We start from the raw sequence: 18,134 nt of genomic DNA on the forward strand, positions 1-18,134 counted from the left end.
ACACACACACACACACACACACACACACATACACACACACACACACACACACACACACACACACACACACACACACACACACACACACACACACACACACACACACTCACTCTCTCTCTCTCTCCCTTTCACCTGATTCCCCCTATAACACACATTGCTGAGCTCATTAGCTTTCTGCCCTCTTGACCTACTCAGTAAGAAGCTAAAGCTAAATGCTAGCACACATTAATACCAGCTAGTCATCCATATGCTGACTCAACAGACATCAGTACGTCTTAGCTAACCTGAAAATGACATTATGAGCAAACTGTAAGAGTTCTATGTAGGGGTTATAGTGCAAGTGCATTCACTTAAATCCAGATGGATGGTGTTGTGTAAGAATAAGAAAAGTCATACAAAAGAGAAACAGAAGCATGGAGAGGTGAATCTATTAAATAAAGAACTAACGGTTTGTTGCAATCATTAATATCAGTCAGAGAGTATATCACGTGTCTTCTGTAAGGGCAGCGAGCGAGCTGCCATAGATAGAGAACAGATGGTCAATACTCTTATCCTGTTTGGTATTCAGAGCTGTCAGTCAAACTTCAAGCCTAATGCAATTATAGTGTTGCACCGAACACTAGAAGCTCTGAAGAACTGTACATTTTCTTCTGTTGGATGCATTCAATTTAACATGCAGATCATTAAAAAAAACTCTCAGCCAGGGGCCGAATGCACAAACCTTTCAAATATTTTCCATTAACACTGTGTCCTAACCTGGTGCAATGCGAAAAGTCTAACTGAATGCAAAACCACTGGACAACGTGCAGTTTATGAAGCGCAAGATTTTATACCAATGAGATTTCAAGTGTTCGACAAAATGTCCTGTCAATAGTCACACTTTATGCTTTAGTGTGAAAGTTAGCATATGCACAAATGGCAGAATCTACATACACACAAAACATTACATATAAAACAGTGTTTTCCATGTAATTCCCTATTAGGAGAATAAGAGAATAAGAGAATATATATGAAGAGTTCAGATGCAAAAGCCTCTAAGTGCCATCTGAAATTTTCTTCTAGAATTATCATTTTTATAAAGCTAGTATATTTAGGTTAAGTGATTTCACTTAAATGACAATTAATAGGTAATTTGCATTGCCATTTAAGTGAAATTATTGAACTTAAATACACGAGCTTGATAAAAATGATCATTCTAGAAGAAAATTTCAAATGGCACTTAGAGACTTTTGCATCTGAACTCTTCATATACATATATATATATATACTGTAGATCAAATGTATTAAAAAGTAGGGATGGGAATCTTTAGGCACCTCATGATCCCATTCCGATTCCAAAAATTAGTTAACCGACTTGAAAATCTTAAAATCTTTCCCTTAATCCCTTACATTAATTTTGTGTCATAAAAGCATGAGATGCAAGTACATTTAACCACTTGCAAGGGGTTGCACACAGTATATAAATATATAAGGGGACTCTTATTATTTATGGATGGCTTAAGCTGCACACCATGCAGGTGGTCAATTACAATGACTAAAACGTTGAATGTGCTTGGATGGAGCACAAAGTTATATTATGTGGTTTGATTTATTTTGGGTGGTGGAATCAGTTTTCATTTACTGAGTGAATGGCATAGTAGACTCACCAGATTGTGGTTGGTGGCATTGGAATCATCTTCAGGAAATGGTTTGGACACACCAAGGGCAACACAATTTGCAAAGATGGCCAGTAAAATGAATATATCAAAGGGCTTAAAGGTCTAAGGTCAAGGAAACAATCATCTTGAAAACATACAAAAGAAAAGAATGCACAAGGACTGCACACACACACACACACACATTGGGCAAAAGGATATTTCCACTCCACTAGGGCCAGTGCTGCCATGCGTATAGGATTGCTGAGAGTGAGGCAGCACAGAGCTCTAGGAGCACGCAGGGCCGATTTGTTAGCTTGCGTGTGCTTCTTGGCTCCTCCAGCTCTCTTTTGCCCTGCAGAACCTATTGAGTTGAGTGTGTCTGTCTTGCTGGGGTCAGACCCAGCCAAGCCGGCCCCATCTGAAGTAAAGGGTTTTCTTATTAAATAAGTGACAAATTATCTGCATCTAATATAAATTTTAAAATATAAGTTCACTTCACATCAAAATGGTCACTCCAAATCCGTTTGACTTTCTTTCTTATGAACAATGAAAAAAAATATCCATGGTTTTTTTTTTTTTTTTTTTGGCAAAGTGAAAGTGAATGAGTTTTACAGCTGACAAGCAACAAACCAGCACATTATTCTTTTGTGTTCATACGGTTATGGAACAACTTGAGAGTTATTGATGAATATAAGTGGTCAAGCTAAACTATAAAGACATTAAGAGCAAATGTAAATTAACATCCAGTGAAATGAATGCGATCAGTTTCTAATGTCTATATCTGAATAATCTTTTTTAATGTTTTATAAACATTTGCTTTTGAAAAGTCTTCTGACAGCCTCTCCGAAATCAGTAACTTGCATTTAAGTTGACCTGCATCTATAGAGCTACTCATATGAGTGTTATATTTGACATTTCCTACTCAGCAGAGCCTTATAAAACTGTTTAAAGCAAAGAAAGAGGCCAGATGTGGCTAATACCGAAGTACACTTAAGAAGCCTTACAAGGGATCGGGCAGAAGTGACCTAGTTCTAAGAGAAAAGAATAGCTAGTATTTGACTCTCTAAGATCTACCTATCTATCTATCTTTATGTTGCAGGAACTGCAAGGTTGTGAAATGCAAAAAGCAAACATGCAATTAAAAACGTTTTATTTTACGAAATGGTTACTGCACCTAAAATAGCCTATAGCCTATACGTTCTCTCTCTCTCTTATCTTAAATTCTTTGTTGGAAAAAAAAATGTAAATGGTCAATAACTCGTTTATTAATTTAATGGCTAGCCTACTGACAATTGTAAATGTTTAAATGTTAGTTATGCATATGTATTTCTGCAAGAGAGTTGTCCAGGTGATATCACTCACCTTTCTGTGTCACATCCATGTCCACGACTTCAGCACAGTCTGCTGATTATTCCTACGAATTTACATGAAATAACTCCTCACTACACCTTTCATATCTATTGATAATATTTATCGGGCTGAACCGCGTCGCGAGCAGTTAGCGGAAAAGGTGTCGCGCGCAGGTGAAATGGCTCACGCGCGCTGCCTTACAAATAAGGAACTCCAAAGATCTAATTTAAAAGACGGGTCCACAGACCAAAGCATTTTCGTAAATATATTTACATTAATTGAAAACACGTGGATAGTTTAATATGTAGGCTATCAACCATAAGGGAAAACAAATGTATAAATCTATCCTCGTGTGACCGCAGCTCTTGGGTGTAGTAGCCTAAGCCGTGAATGCTGGATTAACTCATGTGAGCCGGTTAACGCCGGGGATGATTGTGCTGAAACCTTTCAAAGGGGAGGAGACACGAGGGAAATTCTGGATACCTTGAATCGTGTTAAATACATATGTTTAAAGTTGTTTCGATAAAAAAAAAAAAAAAAAAAATCAGAGAACACAATCATAAAAATAGTCCGTTGTCAAAGTACGTTATTACTTGAGTAGCCTAATACACTTGAGTAAGGAGCCGAGAACAGATGTTACAATATATTCAGTTCAATTCACTTACATGAATATTCATGAGCATACCTTATCGTGGGCGTGGACAACTAAGTAGGCTATTGATTTGTCTTCGTCTTGTCTTACGTTTTATTTCGAAGAGTAATAAAGTAGAACGAAGAAGCTTAAACTACCTTTTTAATGGTTCACATTTTGTAAATAATTCATGGTTTGTGTAACACGTGTTTCTGATTAGAGTTTACCTGAATGATTGCAGACCCAAATTTAAGTCATTATAGTCCAGTCATTTTATGAAAAAAGGTGGAAAAAATTGCAACAGAAGCAAACTCAACTGATTTTGTATCCTCAATATGTCCTGAGTAAAGAAAAAAAAAGTCCAGAAGAAATCCATTAGGGGAAAGTTTAGAAAAAGACCCAAATATAGCCTATTCATACGCCTATTCATTCTTTTTCTTATGTGAATAGGGTAAACATTTTAACCTTTAGATATCACCATGAAAATTACTGAGTTGATTACTTACATCAAGAAAAACAAAAATTGTATTCCATTGTATTGTATTTTTATTGTTTGTTAACATGGACAAACGGTGCATAATCTAATTATGTATGTGCTAATTTGCATAAATACCACAACAGGTCTAAACATTGGGTATAGCCAGGTGAAAATGTCTTGTTGAATCTTGTTGACACATAACAGTAAAATACTTAATGTTAAGGTCTGAATGGAACCCATTTAGGCTACCCATGGCATGAACATTAATACATAGAGGCAGGAAGAAATACTTTAAACCAGACTTTATTCATTATTATTGCAGAGATGGGATTTGGAGCTGGGTCCGTGGGACTGTTTCTGGGGATTCACTTTTTATTTCACTTACCTTTTGTCTTCTGCATTCTCCTTACCATTGTCTCCTGTTCTTCCCTCAGACTCGTCCCCCAGAAACAGTCCCACGGACCCAGCCCCAAACCCCATCTCTTAAAAATTAATAAAGGCTGGTTTCTAAAGTACTTCTTCCTGCATTAATGCTTATGGGTAGCCTAAATGGGTTCCATTCAGACCTTATACATCAAGTATTTTACTGTTATGTGCTCAAGACTAAGAACTTGGAGTTGCATGTGCTTTGAATGTTGCTGACTGTACACCCAACCAGGGACGTGCACAGGAATTTTGAGGGGCAGTTGCTCTGACCTGAAAAAAGGGCACCCCCCCTCCCTCCCCCTCCCTAAAAACAAAAACAACTCACCGGCTATATGAAGGACTGAGAATAATAGGGTCTTTATTAAAATATATATACACAAAGAAGTAAAACACTGAAATAGCACTCAATCACCTTAACTAGGCTACTACTAATAATAACACAGATCAATAATAATGCCACTGACGATTCTGATTATCGATCCGATTCTTTAACGCTTCTTCTTGATAGCACTGTGTGGAAAATGTAGTCATATGCTTTTCAAAAAAACAAGTGGTTTTATTTATTTTAAAGCTTAAGCTTGAGTAAGCAAACTGTACTTTTTATGTAATTTATGTAATAAATAGAACCTTATTGTAAAGTATTACTGATTATACACCGATTCAGACGTCTGCTGAGTTCACTGTTGGAAAGATCAGCTGTTTTAACCATTCATTAAAATGAATCGGTTCAAAGGAGTCATTAGTTCGCGAATTGGACGTGTCATGCGCGTTGTGTAATTATCCCAGCAGTTAGGACATGGACACATCCAAGATTTGTGTCAACACAGAAAACATTTCATCACTGGATAGTTTTTTTTTTTGTTTTGTTTTTTTGTTTTGTTTAATTAAAGTTTTGTTTTATGTCAGCTGAATGTCCGGAACGCTTTTCAGAGAAGATAAGGCAACTTATTTAGCACAATTCACACCCAGCCCAGCGGTAATTCAGGAAAAAAATATCTCTGAATGCTCCACATGAAACTTTTGGCCTTCCGACCTTTTACCACCGTGTCGATTTATTTTGATTAATATGTGCGAGGGAGAGAGAGCAAGACAGCGCTTAGTTTGGAGACGGTGAAGTCTTGTTTACACTTTCGCCTGGCTCCGAAGAGAGAGAGCGCGCGCGCGACCAAGTCTCTCTCTGCTCGTTCTTTCAGTTAAACATGTGCCCCTGTCACAAGCGCAGCAGTTCATCTACATTTCTCACCGATCAAATAAGACTTTGGCGGGCGCTAAAACAAGTTCAATGCAGGAAAATTCATGCGTGAATTTAACTGAGTAGTACATGACCATGCAGTCGCACAAATTGGACCACTTAAAATATTAACTCGCACATTCTCAAAAACTGGTCGCAGTCTGGAACCCTGATGATGATCGTTCGTTTGATATACATCACAAACACACCTTTTCCGACAACGTTGAGTCGTCTCACCTGACAACCGCGACAATCTCCATCTAGGGCCGCTCATGCAGGCTCAGCTCAGGTGCCGGTCGCGTGCAGCGCTGCAGCCACGTAAACAGAGTTTTCCCTTCCCCTACTGACTTTCACTTTCGGTGCCCGGGGCTTTGCGATTTTTTAAAATTTTTTATCCAGGCCTACGTCAAATTCTGCATCCATTGTACTTTTTATTTTTTCTATTTTTTTCGCCCTCGGAAGGGCAACGTGAGTTGAGAAGGGCATATGGGCAGTTGCCTGGGCAACCTGAGCAACCCCCCTGTGCACGTCCCTGCACCCAACTGAAAATCGTATTGATACACAACCCACATAACTTCATAATCAAAGGCTTTCATAAATGTTATTTAAGGTTCTTTTGCAACAGTTGTTTTCTACGGTGGCCCAGTAGTGCACAACACAACGAAGTTTAAAAAGGAAACATAAGTTCACAACACAACAAAATGAAGCCACAACACAACGGAAATAAGCCACAATGCAATGAAATAAAGCCACAACACAACAAAATAAAGCCACAACACAACGGAAATAAGCCACAACACAACGGAAATAAGCCACAACACAACGAAATAAAGCCGCAACACAACGGAAATGCTCCCGACCACTAGAGGGCTCTCGGACCGCTGTAAAGTTAGTTTTCCATGCCACTGTTCTATAGAGTCAGCAGTCTAAAAATATATCATCACCACGATTAGCTTTAACAGTATGTAGCTAACCATTGTATATCGACATTTATTAATTCAAAATCACCTACTTGCATTATAGCTGCATATTTATCCTTTAGAATGCTTTGATGCGCCACCACAGCGCATGGTGGAATTGCCAGACGTTCCCTTGGATCATGCTCTGTGGAGCGGGTCAAAGCATTCTAGAGTATAAATACGCAGCTATAATTCATGTAGGTGATTTTGAATTAATAAATGTCGATATACAATAGTTACATACTGTTAAAACGAATCATGGAATTGATCTTAAGACTGCCGACTCTATAGAACAATGGCAAGGAAAACTAACTTTATAGCGCTCCGGGAGCCCTCTAGTGGTCGGGAGCATAATCATTGTGTTGCGGCTTTATTTCATTGCGTTGTGGCTTATTTCCGTTGTGTTGTGGTTTATTTCCGTTATGTTGTGGCTTTATTTTGTTGTGTTGTGGCTTTATTTCGTTGTGTTGTGGCTTATTTCCGTTGTGTTGTGGCTTATTTCCATTGTGTTGTGGTTTATTTCCGTTATGTTGTGGCTTTATTTAGTTGTGTTGTGGCTTAATTTCGTTGTGTTGTGGCTTAATTTCGATGTGTTGTGAACTTATGTTTGCTTTTTAAATTTCATTGTGTTGTGCACTACTGGGCCACCATCGTTTTCTGTATAGCAATGCTTTATAATGTTGGTCAAATTAAAGGTATAGTTCACCCAAAAATGAAAATTAGCCCATGATATACTCACCCTGAAGCCATCCTATAGGTGTATATGACATTCTTCTTTCAGAAGAATACAATCAGAGTTATATAAAAAAAATTCCTGGCTCTTCCAAGATTTATAATGGGAGTCGGGTATATCTTTTTGGAAGTCCATCAAAGCGCATCCATCCATGATAAGTGCTCGAAACGGCTCTGGGGTCTTAATAAAGGCCTTCTGAAGTGAAGCGATGTGTTTGTGTAAGAAAAAGACCAACTAAAATCACTAGCTTCCGGCAGACGGCCATACGCAAGTCGACTTACGCCGAGTAACTGTTAAAAGAGTAACCCTTAAACTTGACGCACAATGTAATGACGAACACGGTTGCCCAGCCATTTGTTTGAACCACGAGAGGCGTCAAAGCTTACGCTACTCCTATGTATATTTTTCTTACACGAACGCATCACTTCACTTCACAGAACCTTTATTAACCCCCTTGGTCCCTAATCTGGGTGGTAATATAAATTGGGGGCTCGATCGGGATGGCACTGGACTGCCTTTGTTTGCAATGCATTGCTACTTTTGCCTTTTTTTGTAGTACATGCTACTTTTTTTTTTTTGCTTTCTGTGTAAACTTTAAAGGCTTAAAGTTGGCCCATACAAGATCTTTACATGGGATTTGGAATGCCTCAAACCTGGGGAGAAACTTGAAAGTGAGGTTTGTGATGCAGATAATATGCACGTTCATAAGATTTCTTATAGTTCATTGACATGTTGTTGCTGACTGTACTCTGTTAAATATTCTGTAGGCATTCAGTTCTACCTTGGAAGTCTGTAATCATTCTTCTTGACCACAGGTCATCAATGCGTACATGATCTGCCTTGTCAAAAATTATGCAGGCAGGGCATTTATCCTGCATTCATATCAAGCTACACATATTTGGAACAGGAAGGCCAGTTCAATGAAAAGGGTAGACCTTGCTGGTGGGGTCAGTTAATGAGACTGACTACTGGACACTAATGGTTTGTTCCTTTTTTTCACCCTTATTTGTAAACTACAAAGGCTTAAATCAAGAGTCATTCATTCATGATCCTATCTTGACAGATGATATATCCCAAGGAAAGACCTTTTTGTATTTGAACTCCCTTGGTGACAGCCAAACCAAACTGCTTCACTGCAGATAGGTTGTAAGGTGTGGAAAAATGTATGAGGACACTTAAAATGTTGGTCTGATTGTTTTTCTTTCTTCCTACGAAAGTGATTTTATGCCCAACAAAGGTATACTTTAACTGCCAAAAGGCAATGCCACACAAAAGGGATGGGACTTAATGTTGGGTATTTGTCTCTGCAAGGTATTTACAATTTAAAATGTGGATTTGTGCTTTGTCAATGCTCGTTGTAGTCTGCAGAAGTGGTTCTAAATGGGGGCAGTTTGGAATTTCAATGCACAGTCTTTGTGTTCACTTGAGAAGGATGACAACTGAGCATTAATTTGCTTAGAGATTTGACATCAGTAGCCTACATTTGTCATAATGATAACTTGATTTGACCAACATTCTAAAGCATTGCTGCAGAAACAACTGTTGATGCAAATTAACCTTAAATAACATTTATGAAAGCCTTTAATAATGAAGGTGGGTTGTTTATCAAAATGATTTTCAGTTTGGTGTACACAACAACATTCAAAGCGCATGCAACTCCAATTTCTTGTGTGGTCTTGAGCCATTCGCCTATAATAAAATTTTTTATAATATGCAGACGACTTAATATCACAAGAATATTATTGTAAACATTTAAACAATCATTTGCATTTAAAACCTTAATTTCAGTCATTCTTGTGAAACTTGCAGTCACAGAATTCCACCAACAGCTTATTTGGAGAAATATGTGAAGGTATTGTACAATATGTACAATGTTTATTGTAGTTGTGTAGTTTTTTATTTTTGTCTTCCTCACTTTGCTGTATTCCAACACTACCTACTTAGTGAAGGTCTATAACGTAAACTAATCAGAAACATGTTACACAAACAATGATTTATTGAATTAACAAGAATCGAAACAATAGGCTATCTTACCTTATGCATTGCTACTATACAGTCATTTTAACGGTCACAACACCCCTACGCGGTGTCAGATGAAAAGGCAAAGGCTGCAGATACTGTATATGAAAGTTTATTTATTATGCACAGCAATGGACGAGCATTTCCTGAAAATACAAGGCAGCTGATGTTGTAAACATTTATTATGCAGAAAATACAAATGACTTTTTTTGTTCTCAAACATATTAACTAAAAGAAAGAATAAACATCTGCAGTGTTACATTAATGATGATATATTTGTTTGTATCTCTCCTTCAATTGAGATTAGACATTTCACCAACAATGTCAGTTTGTGCTGAACAATTCACATAAATGGAAACATAGAGAATATTCTTGGTCACTAATTTGGGTTGCTATAACAGAAAACCCTTGGCACTTTGTAAGACAGCAAACACAATTCATGGCAGGCCACATATGGCACAATTTTGTTTAAAATAAAATACTCAAAACAAACAAACTGTAAAAATAATATTTGGTCATGTAATGCACTGGCAAAAAAGACAATCTCTTCAAATACTTCAACACAATTCACAAAATCAAGTGTTACTTACAGAAAACATATTGAGGGGCAGAATAAAAGTGTTGGCACAATTAAATCCATAAGAATGAAGTAATAAACGACTGTTACTCAAATAGATTTTCATACAGAGATGTATTGCGCATCTGCAATACATCTCTGAGACGTCTCCTGTCAGATGTCATATAGACATCTAGAAGATAAATCCATAGAATGAAGCAATAACAGACAGTTACTCAAATAATAAATGTAAATTTAATAACTCTTAACCTTTTTACAAAGCATTATATTGCCTTTTTTTTTGGACACCTAATATATTGTTATTAACACCTGATCCTGTTATCTTACTTTTTGCTATCATAAAATCTAATCTTGTCCATTGGGCCCTTCTTGCATATCTGAGAGACTTTAGCAAATGCCATATAGGTTTTGCTAATATCTGTTTTCATAGATATTTTAAGGACATGTAAGAAGCTCATAGGAAAGAAGGGGTGAGCGATAGCACAGTTAGTTAATAGTTAGCACAGCTAGGATCCAGCCTCTTGTTCCTGTCCCAACGCTTCCAGTAGCAGGCCCATGGGTGTCCTCTTCAATCCTATACTCTCCAACTTATTCTCTAGTTTGTTCTTTAGGCTTCTGAGTCTTATTGAAGCATGGATTAGGATCACTGCGAGGAGAAAGCATCAGGGGGGGACTGTCACAGCGTGATACGTCAAGATAATACAAATACACATTGCTCAAGCTAACAATTAATTCATGTGTACATACAAACTATTAAAAGAACAAAAACAACTGAAAATGTTTCAGTGCACTAATGTGATACTAGTACTTTTAAGTGTTAAAAAAAGACGTAGGCAACAAAGAATACTAACTTAACATGGGGAAGGCAATGCCAAAGAGGAAAACAGCTACTCCTCCTAAAACGGACAGAAGAAGGTAGCTGGAGCCCAAAATTGCAGCCAGGGAGAACGATGGATGATTCCTCCGGAACCGTCGGATTACCGCCTTGTTTTCAGCTGCCCAGACAAACCCCAAAAACAGAAGAATCACAATTGTTGCCCCAAGGATCAGCTGGAGTGGTTGGAAATATCTATGGCACAATTACACACACACACACAAACACAAAATAAATTGTTATTGTAGTATAATTAAGATACTATTAAAACATTTTTTTCTTTTTCTTTTTATTGTAGATAAATGTTTCGTATTTTGTGTTTTTAGTAGACCTATGTCTGTAATTTTTTATTTTTATTTTATGTCAGTTTTAGTTATTTTAGTACATCAAGTTTAACTAAAAGGGAAATGTTGGTGAAGTGAAGAAAGTGATGAAACAATATGGGCCACTGAAAGCAAAGGGATAATTATCTTGACCTGGCATTAATAGGTTATATGAGCTGTTTGAAAACATGATTCCTGATTAACTGCTTTATAATTGTCTTGGTGATGCCAACAAAACAACGTCTTAATAAACCTGTCAAAGCCATGACACATTATCGTTATCAGATCACTCCAAACAGAGAAGTGGATATTGGCCTAACCCTTTTTTAATTTAGGTCACACTACAAATTGATTAATTGTGAGCATTTTTTTTTTTAAACAAAACGCATTCAATACAGAACATAACACAAATGGGGTATACCTGGATAAGGGTTTTAAAAGAACAGTGAATAGATCTGAATGAACGTACACGTCACTGGTGTTTCCTTACCCGACTATAACCAAAAATGCCGCGGCGAAAGCAAAATAGTTCGACTGGTAATACAGAAGGTTGTTAATGATTCGGTTATTCCACCGATCCAAATTACGAACATCAGGCACAGAAAATCGAGCCGAACCCAGCAGAAAATCGTCCAGGGTTCTGAAAGGAGGAGGTTGAAAATCCACCATTTTGACGCCTTTGTTGACTACATTTACCAGCATGCACTGCAAACCCACGGGACTGAAAACACGCTGCGGAAAAACAACAATAAATAAAACAAATAAATCATAAATAAATATGATCATATGTGGTGTAGTTGGACTTATAACATGTCATAAAATATCATACGTCAATTATATAGTAAGGAACTTTTTTTTTTATATACTAAATATGTGGGCTTTTAATTTTAACCTTTAAAACTGTGTATTTGTGTGAACCCCTTTACTCTAATGGGCATTGAAGAACTGAAACTACAAAAAAAAAAAAAAAAAAAAAACCTTTTTGGCTATTTTTAGCTCCAAATGATAGCTTGGAGTTGATAACACATACAACTACTTTCTGGTGTTCAAAACAAGCAGATGTTGTTGGGTGCACGATGCATGAAAAATGACACTAATCAAAAATACCTAGATCAATCACACTCACAATTCTGACTTCTTTTCTCAGAATTGTGAGATATTGACTATAGAATACACCTTTTTTTTGTTTTGTTTTTTGTTAAAAAGTTATTCAAAATAAGTAGGCTTCCTACTCAAGCAAATAGCCTACACTTCGGCCCTGTCAAATGGCAGCCTACCCTAAACTCTCGCTGTCTTCCTACGAGTCCGCACTGTTTTTCAGGAAAACCAATGTAGGCTAATATATTTTTGTGCAATAATATTTTTTGATTATTATTTAGAATTTTGAAAGGTTTTCTATGGTAGGCCTACTATACAATAATTAATAAATTTTTATGAGCATTTTTTCCATTAGAATTCATATTTTTATTTTTATTTTATATAACAAACACTTTTGTTACGGTCGGTGGCTTGGTCTGTGTCTGTTTTCTTTGTTTGTCCCTCCCTTGATCTTCTTGGCGTCGCTCTATCCTTTTGGAGCGTGTACGCGCTCTATCTCTCTCTTAAGGCCAATTTATACTTCTTCGTCGAGTGTACGCCGTAGTGTACGTCGTAGGCTACGCACGTAGGTGACTCCGTCGTGAGCATTTATACTTCTGCGTTATGTTTGTGTTGCTCTACAGTTACACCACCGAGACGCTAGTTGGCGGGGGCGGGTTTTAATTTTCCACTGTGTTTAGATTCCTCGCGGCTGTTTTGAGTTTAGGCTACTAGCGTCTGAAAGAAAGTGGATCATGTTGGAGTTGGAGCTTATCGAGGTGGAAAAACAGTTTTAGTGAAATCACTAAAACTAAAAGGCAGAAACGAGAGAAGGCGTCGGAGGAGATGGTACGTGCAACCTGTGAACCTGTTGACGGTTGAACCGAATTTAAAAATGACGGGCGGTGCAGAAGAACACGCCGGAAATGTGTAGGAGGAAATGCGATGCTACCAAGCCGACCAATCACAGATCTTGCGGTCCGCGTCGCCGCGACGCGTAGTTACATTTTTGAGGAGGTGCGCGTCAGGGTACGGCGAAGGGTACGACGTATGATATGCGTCTATGCGTATGCTACGCCGTACCTACTACGCGCACCCGACGCAGAAGTATAAATTGGCCTTTAGGTGGACGAACCTGTTCGTGATTTGAGTGGCTGATTGATGGAGCTGATTGATACCGGTATAAACGCCAACGAGGAGGAGAAAGAAGAGCGATGACAGATCTTGTGAGCTAGCCAGCAAACAAGTGTCTTTATATCTGTATTTAGTTTTTTTCTTTGTTAGTTGTTGTTTTGTACAATTTCGTTCCCTGGCTTGTATTCGTTATTATTGTGACGTCTGTTGTGAGTGAGTGAATAAATAGATTTGAGCGATTTCGCTATTTACTCGTTCTTTATGTCACGTAGATCTCTTCTCTTAGAGCTGATATTTTTATGAGAGGTCGTAAAAACTTTGTACATACATTTTGCAATTAATTGGTATTTTATTCAGTTTAATTCTATAAATGGTATAAAACTTCAGAAGGCAACAGCAATTATGATCTAACAGCAAAAACATAATAAAATAAACATAACAGCAAACAATCATTATCAAACTGTAGGTTAAAAAACAGAAATAAAAATGTAATAATAATAATAATAAATATTATTTTAACTATATACATACAAACTGTAATTATTTTATGTATTGTTGCATATGCAACAGAGATCAGGAACACCGATTAGGCTAAAATAAGAGCAAACACAATTATTATTTGTGTGTGTGTGTGTGTTTTAACACAGGGTGTTGTGATGCGTCTAGTGCAGTGGTGTAGAAAGAGAGGAAGTTGCATGCTTGTGTGTTACTTGCTTGCCAGCCTCTTGTTTACAGCTCACTGCCGCTGGCTAGCCCTTGGTGGTGAACATGGAAGCCACTATTGTGTAAGTCTCCCCATGCCAGTATAAAGCTTCTCCTTCACCAAGACTCCTGTCAGGCCTCCATGTGGCTACACATGGTAACTGGGTACCTTGCGGTCTCAGGCTAACTAGAAAGGGGATCTCGGAGCTGCGGTGGTCCCCAGAGGTCATTTTATGATCAACCACCGCCCCGCTTCCTTTCGGGTAAGTCTGATAAGACTAAGGCTAGGGGAGCACACCCTGAAAACAAAGCATGTACTGGTGGGCGTACATTAAGACAGTCCTCCAACAGACCGGAGTTCTGGCAGCCTCCTGCAGCTGGGTCGTCTTGGATTCTGTCCTTGCCATCGGATTATATATAAGTAGTGGTGCTGGAGCAGGCACATCTCTCTCATCACTTAAATCACTTCTGTGGGCAGGTATCATCTATTATCTTATGGTGTGTCTTCAAGATGCTCTGTAATCAAGTCCCCTGGCGATGGAGTGCTTGGCAACGGGGGCAGGACTGAATGATCTGGGAGCCTCTAGCTCAAACTCTGCACAGTGGCGGCACAGGGTATATGGTCGTCAGCAGCTGGAATGAGTGACAGCTCCTCCCGGCAGACCCCTGTGCGTCTGAGCAGTCCTATTAAGGAATCGCACTGCTCACCCCAATTGGGGAAGGATCTAGAAAAGGTGATCTAAACATTGCCCACTCAGACCTAGCCTGGATAGGATGCCGCACCATTCCGTTTCAGCGGTCGCAAAATGCAAAATAAATATATTTCGTTATGTATAGCAACATGGAACATTAGAACTCTACTGGATTCAAACTATGGCACTAATCGACCTAGTCGAAGGACAGCATTGGTCGCTGCTGAGCTTAAGTGTTATAACATCGATATAGCTGCATTAAGTGAAACCAGATTTCTGGGTGAAGGATCATTGAAGGAGGAAGGTGAGGGTTATACATTTTTCTGGAGAGGGTACCCTATAGGACGACAACATCTGCATGGTGTCGGTCTGGCAATTCAAATAGCATTCTCCCAAACCTCACTGAGGCCCCAATTGGTATCAGTGAGAGGTTAATGTCACTCCGCTTTCCCCTTGCTGGAAAACAATATGCTACTATTTTCAGTGCTTATGCACCTACTCTTCCATCAGCAAAAGAGGTAAAGGACAGTTTCTATGAGGAACTGGATGAGGCCCTTATAAGTTCCACGACATGATAAAATCTTACTGCTGGGTGATTTTAATGCAAGAGTGGGACGAAATAGTGATATCTAGGATGGAATAATTGGACGACATGGCATTGGGAATGTAAACACCAATGAATTAAGACTCTTGAGTCTTTGTGCTGAACACAGTCTAACCATCACTAATACCATGTTTCAATTAAAAAACAAATATAAAACCTCTTGGTTACACCCACGATCCAAGTACTGGCATTTTCTGGATTATGTTATTGTCAGGCAAAATTATATGAGGGATATCGTCATAACTCGAGCTATAAGAGGAGCTGAGTGCTGGACTGATCATCGGATGATTGTTGCCAAGCTTAACATCTTAGAAAGGCAGCGACAGGGACACTGAACTGTGTAAGGCTCCAAGACACTGAAGCGCAGAACAACTATCAATGCTCTGTTGCTAGGAAGCTCCAGGACATTGAGCTTCTTCTCAGGAGTGAAGTGGCAATTGAAAGTAAATGGAGCCTTAGTTATAAGTACATCACATTACGACGCAGCAGTTGAATCAATTGGTAAACTTCAGAAAAAAAATCAAGATTGGTTTGGTGAAAATTCCGTATATATTTCTACCCTCCTTGAAGAAATGCATAATGCCCATAAAGCCAACCTTAATGGTCCATCTTCTGAATCTCTTAAGAAGGTCTGGCACGAACGGAGAAAAGCAACGCAATGGACTCTGCGACAACTACAGAATCAGTGGTGGACGTCTAAGGCTCAGCAGATGCAATCTTTTGCAGACAAGCATGATATGCATAATTTTTATACAGCAGTGAAGACCATTTATGGCCCCAGATCATACACCGTCTGCCCCTTGAGATCAGTTGATGAACTGACTCTAATTAAAGAAATTTGGTGTTTTGTACACATTTTTTTTTTTTTTTTTGACCACAAATATTCTGACTCGCAGAAAGCAAACTGTCCTGGAAGGTCTCCCATGTTTCTCAGTGAAGATTCCTCTTGTCACGGTTTTGTTTTTTGGGTTTGTTCATGTCATGTTTCCTTGTCTGTCATGTGATCCTGCCATATGTTCCCTTGTCTGGGCTGCGTTCATCCCCGACAAAACGTTGCACAACGTTTTTTAAACAGAAACGGTGATGTGTTGAACACACTGTTCTGATGACGCAAGAGTTGCAACTATGGCAGCTGAGAAGGCCATTCTTTGTGTTCTTTGTGAAAAATTTTCTGAGCCTGATGAAGTTGGTATAAATATGTGTTTAATACACTACAAAATATGCCCGATGTTACAGTTACTGCACTTGCCGCCCAGAACAAAAGAAAACATCCCAGTCGAGTGAAGGGATTGCTGAAACTGAAATGGAAGCACACATCTTACCTAATTCAGACTAAAACACATCTATTTAGCCTCACATACCGACTTTATTTGTAGGTCATACTGTTTTAATACCCTGTATTTTCTTTCTCATTTTTAGGAAAAGCACTTAATTACCATTGTTTATTTCTATAGCCTACCAAAATGTCATACACTTGCAATGAAGCTAAAAATATAAACAACTACATCATTATGTTGATATCCTATATTTTTACAAATAAAACGTACGATAAACATGTCTTCTAATATTCTCAGTTGTTGCGTATACCAAGCTGCATCAAACACATTTGTAAATTACTTTCCTTGAACCCATTGTGCGAGTTCACTTTGGCCTCGTTTACACTGCAGGTCTTGATGCCCAATTCTGATTTGTTGCCTAAATCCGATTTTTTTGACTGTCTGTTTACACGTTCTTTAAATTGTGACCCATATCCGATTCATATGTTTACACTTGCCATGGCTAGTAGCCTACTATCTCATATCGCGCATGCTTAAAGGGTTAAATTCTCTTGCACAAATGGACGAACACAAAATATGTTTCATGCTCTGCGATATGCAAAGTTGCCAAACACCACTTTTGAATAAGAAACAATGTCTATAAAACTACCACGAATCACAAGCGTATCGGTGAGAACACTCGTTAAAACAACATACACACACCCGAATTTGACTGCACATCACATATTTGAGATTACTGATACTGCTTTCATTCGTAATGCAACGGACCGATCTACGGCACATAAATTAAGGGCTGTTCACTGTTAGGCCTATACAATAAAGAGCCTGCACAGCGACAAGAAATAGAAATTAACACAAAAAAACTGTCTAGAGCCTTTACTTACACAACACTGACAGTGGAGTTGCGCTCAGGAGTAGAGCAGCTATGGACAATTTTCTTTTTCTTTTTTGAGCGGCTGCGGACAAATTCTTTCTATGCACACACAATATTACATCACAATCTGCGCGCATGTTTTAAAAATATAATTGAACATGTAAATAGTCCTAGCACTTTTTAAATTTAAATAGCCCACTTAAAGTGTTTATTACAAATAAATTATTAATTGCTTAAAATGAATAAATGTAAATGAATAAAAATTTTCGTTAAATTTACAATCATGTGAAAACACTTCCCGTGCCCCTCTCCACATTCCTCTACTACGATGACACGTTTCGTCGGGCCATCCGTCCCTTTGTAGATGTGCGTCGGGGTTTCTCTCGTCATTAAACCGCGGAGACGTTGCCTAATGCCTCAGAAAATCCGATCTGCCTGTTTACATGACAGTCGCATTGGCACATATCCGATTTATTTCCACATATGAATGAGGCCTGAAACCGATCTGGAAATATCCGAATGCATGCGTTTTTTTC

General features: G+C 38.4%; 2 protein-coding genes across 2 annotated transcripts in view; both read right to left on the reverse strand.

Moving 5' to 3' along the window:
* cacna1fa (calcium channel, voltage-dependent, L type, alpha 1F subunit a) overlaps nucleotides 1-3,070 on the reverse strand; it is a 36,710-nt gene extending 33,640 nt beyond the window's left edge. The window contains exons 1-3 of the mRNA XM_084389469.1: nucleotides 3,000-3,070; nucleotides 1,856-2,055; nucleotides 1,647-1,751 (exon numbers count right to left, since the gene is read on the reverse strand). Of these exons, the coding sequence (XP_084245595.1) occupies nucleotides 1,647-1,751; nucleotides 1,856-2,055; nucleotides 3,000-3,018 (324 nt within the window). The 5' untranslated portion in view covers nucleotides 3,019-3,070. The remainder of the gene's footprint in view (nucleotides 1-1,646; nucleotides 1,752-1,855; nucleotides 2,056-2,999) is intronic.
* A 6,490-nt stretch (nucleotides 3,071-9,560) lies between these two features.
* On the reverse strand, nucleotides 9,561-12,029 carry praf2 (PRA1 domain family, member 2). The gene is made up of 3 exons (XM_084389872.1): nucleotides 11,729-12,029; nucleotides 10,893-11,110; nucleotides 9,561-10,687 (listed from the first exon to the last, which is right to left on the reverse strand). Exons 1-3 carry the CDS (start codon nucleotides 12,022-12,024, stop codon nucleotides 10,548-10,550), a joined length of 654 nt encoding a protein of 217 aa, XP_084245998.1. The 5' UTR covers nucleotides 12,025-12,029; the 3' UTR covers nucleotides 9,561-10,547.
* Nucleotides 12,030-18,134: the final 6,105 nt, after the last annotated feature.

This window comes from Rutilus rutilus (assembly GCF_951802725.1).
Source record: "Rutilus rutilus genome assembly, chromosome: 19".
Taxonomy (NCBI): Eukaryota; Metazoa; Chordata; class Actinopteri; order Cypriniformes; family Leuciscidae; genus Rutilus; species Rutilus rutilus.

Excerpts from the sequence above, each read along its gene's own strand:
- praf2 (XM_084389872.1), bottom strand. The coding sequence starts at position 12,024 with ATGATCATATTTATTTATGATTTATTTGTTTTATTTATTGTTGTTTTT. Across the intron at positions 11,111-11,728 it reads GCATTTTTGGTTATAGTCGG|ATATTTCCAACCACTCCAGC; the intron begins GTAAGGAAACAC and ends ATTGTGCCATAG. Across the intron at positions 10,688-10,892 it reads CATTGCCTTCCCCATGTTAA|TGATCCTAATCCATGCTTCA; the intron begins GTTAGTATTCTT and ends TTCTCCTCGCAG.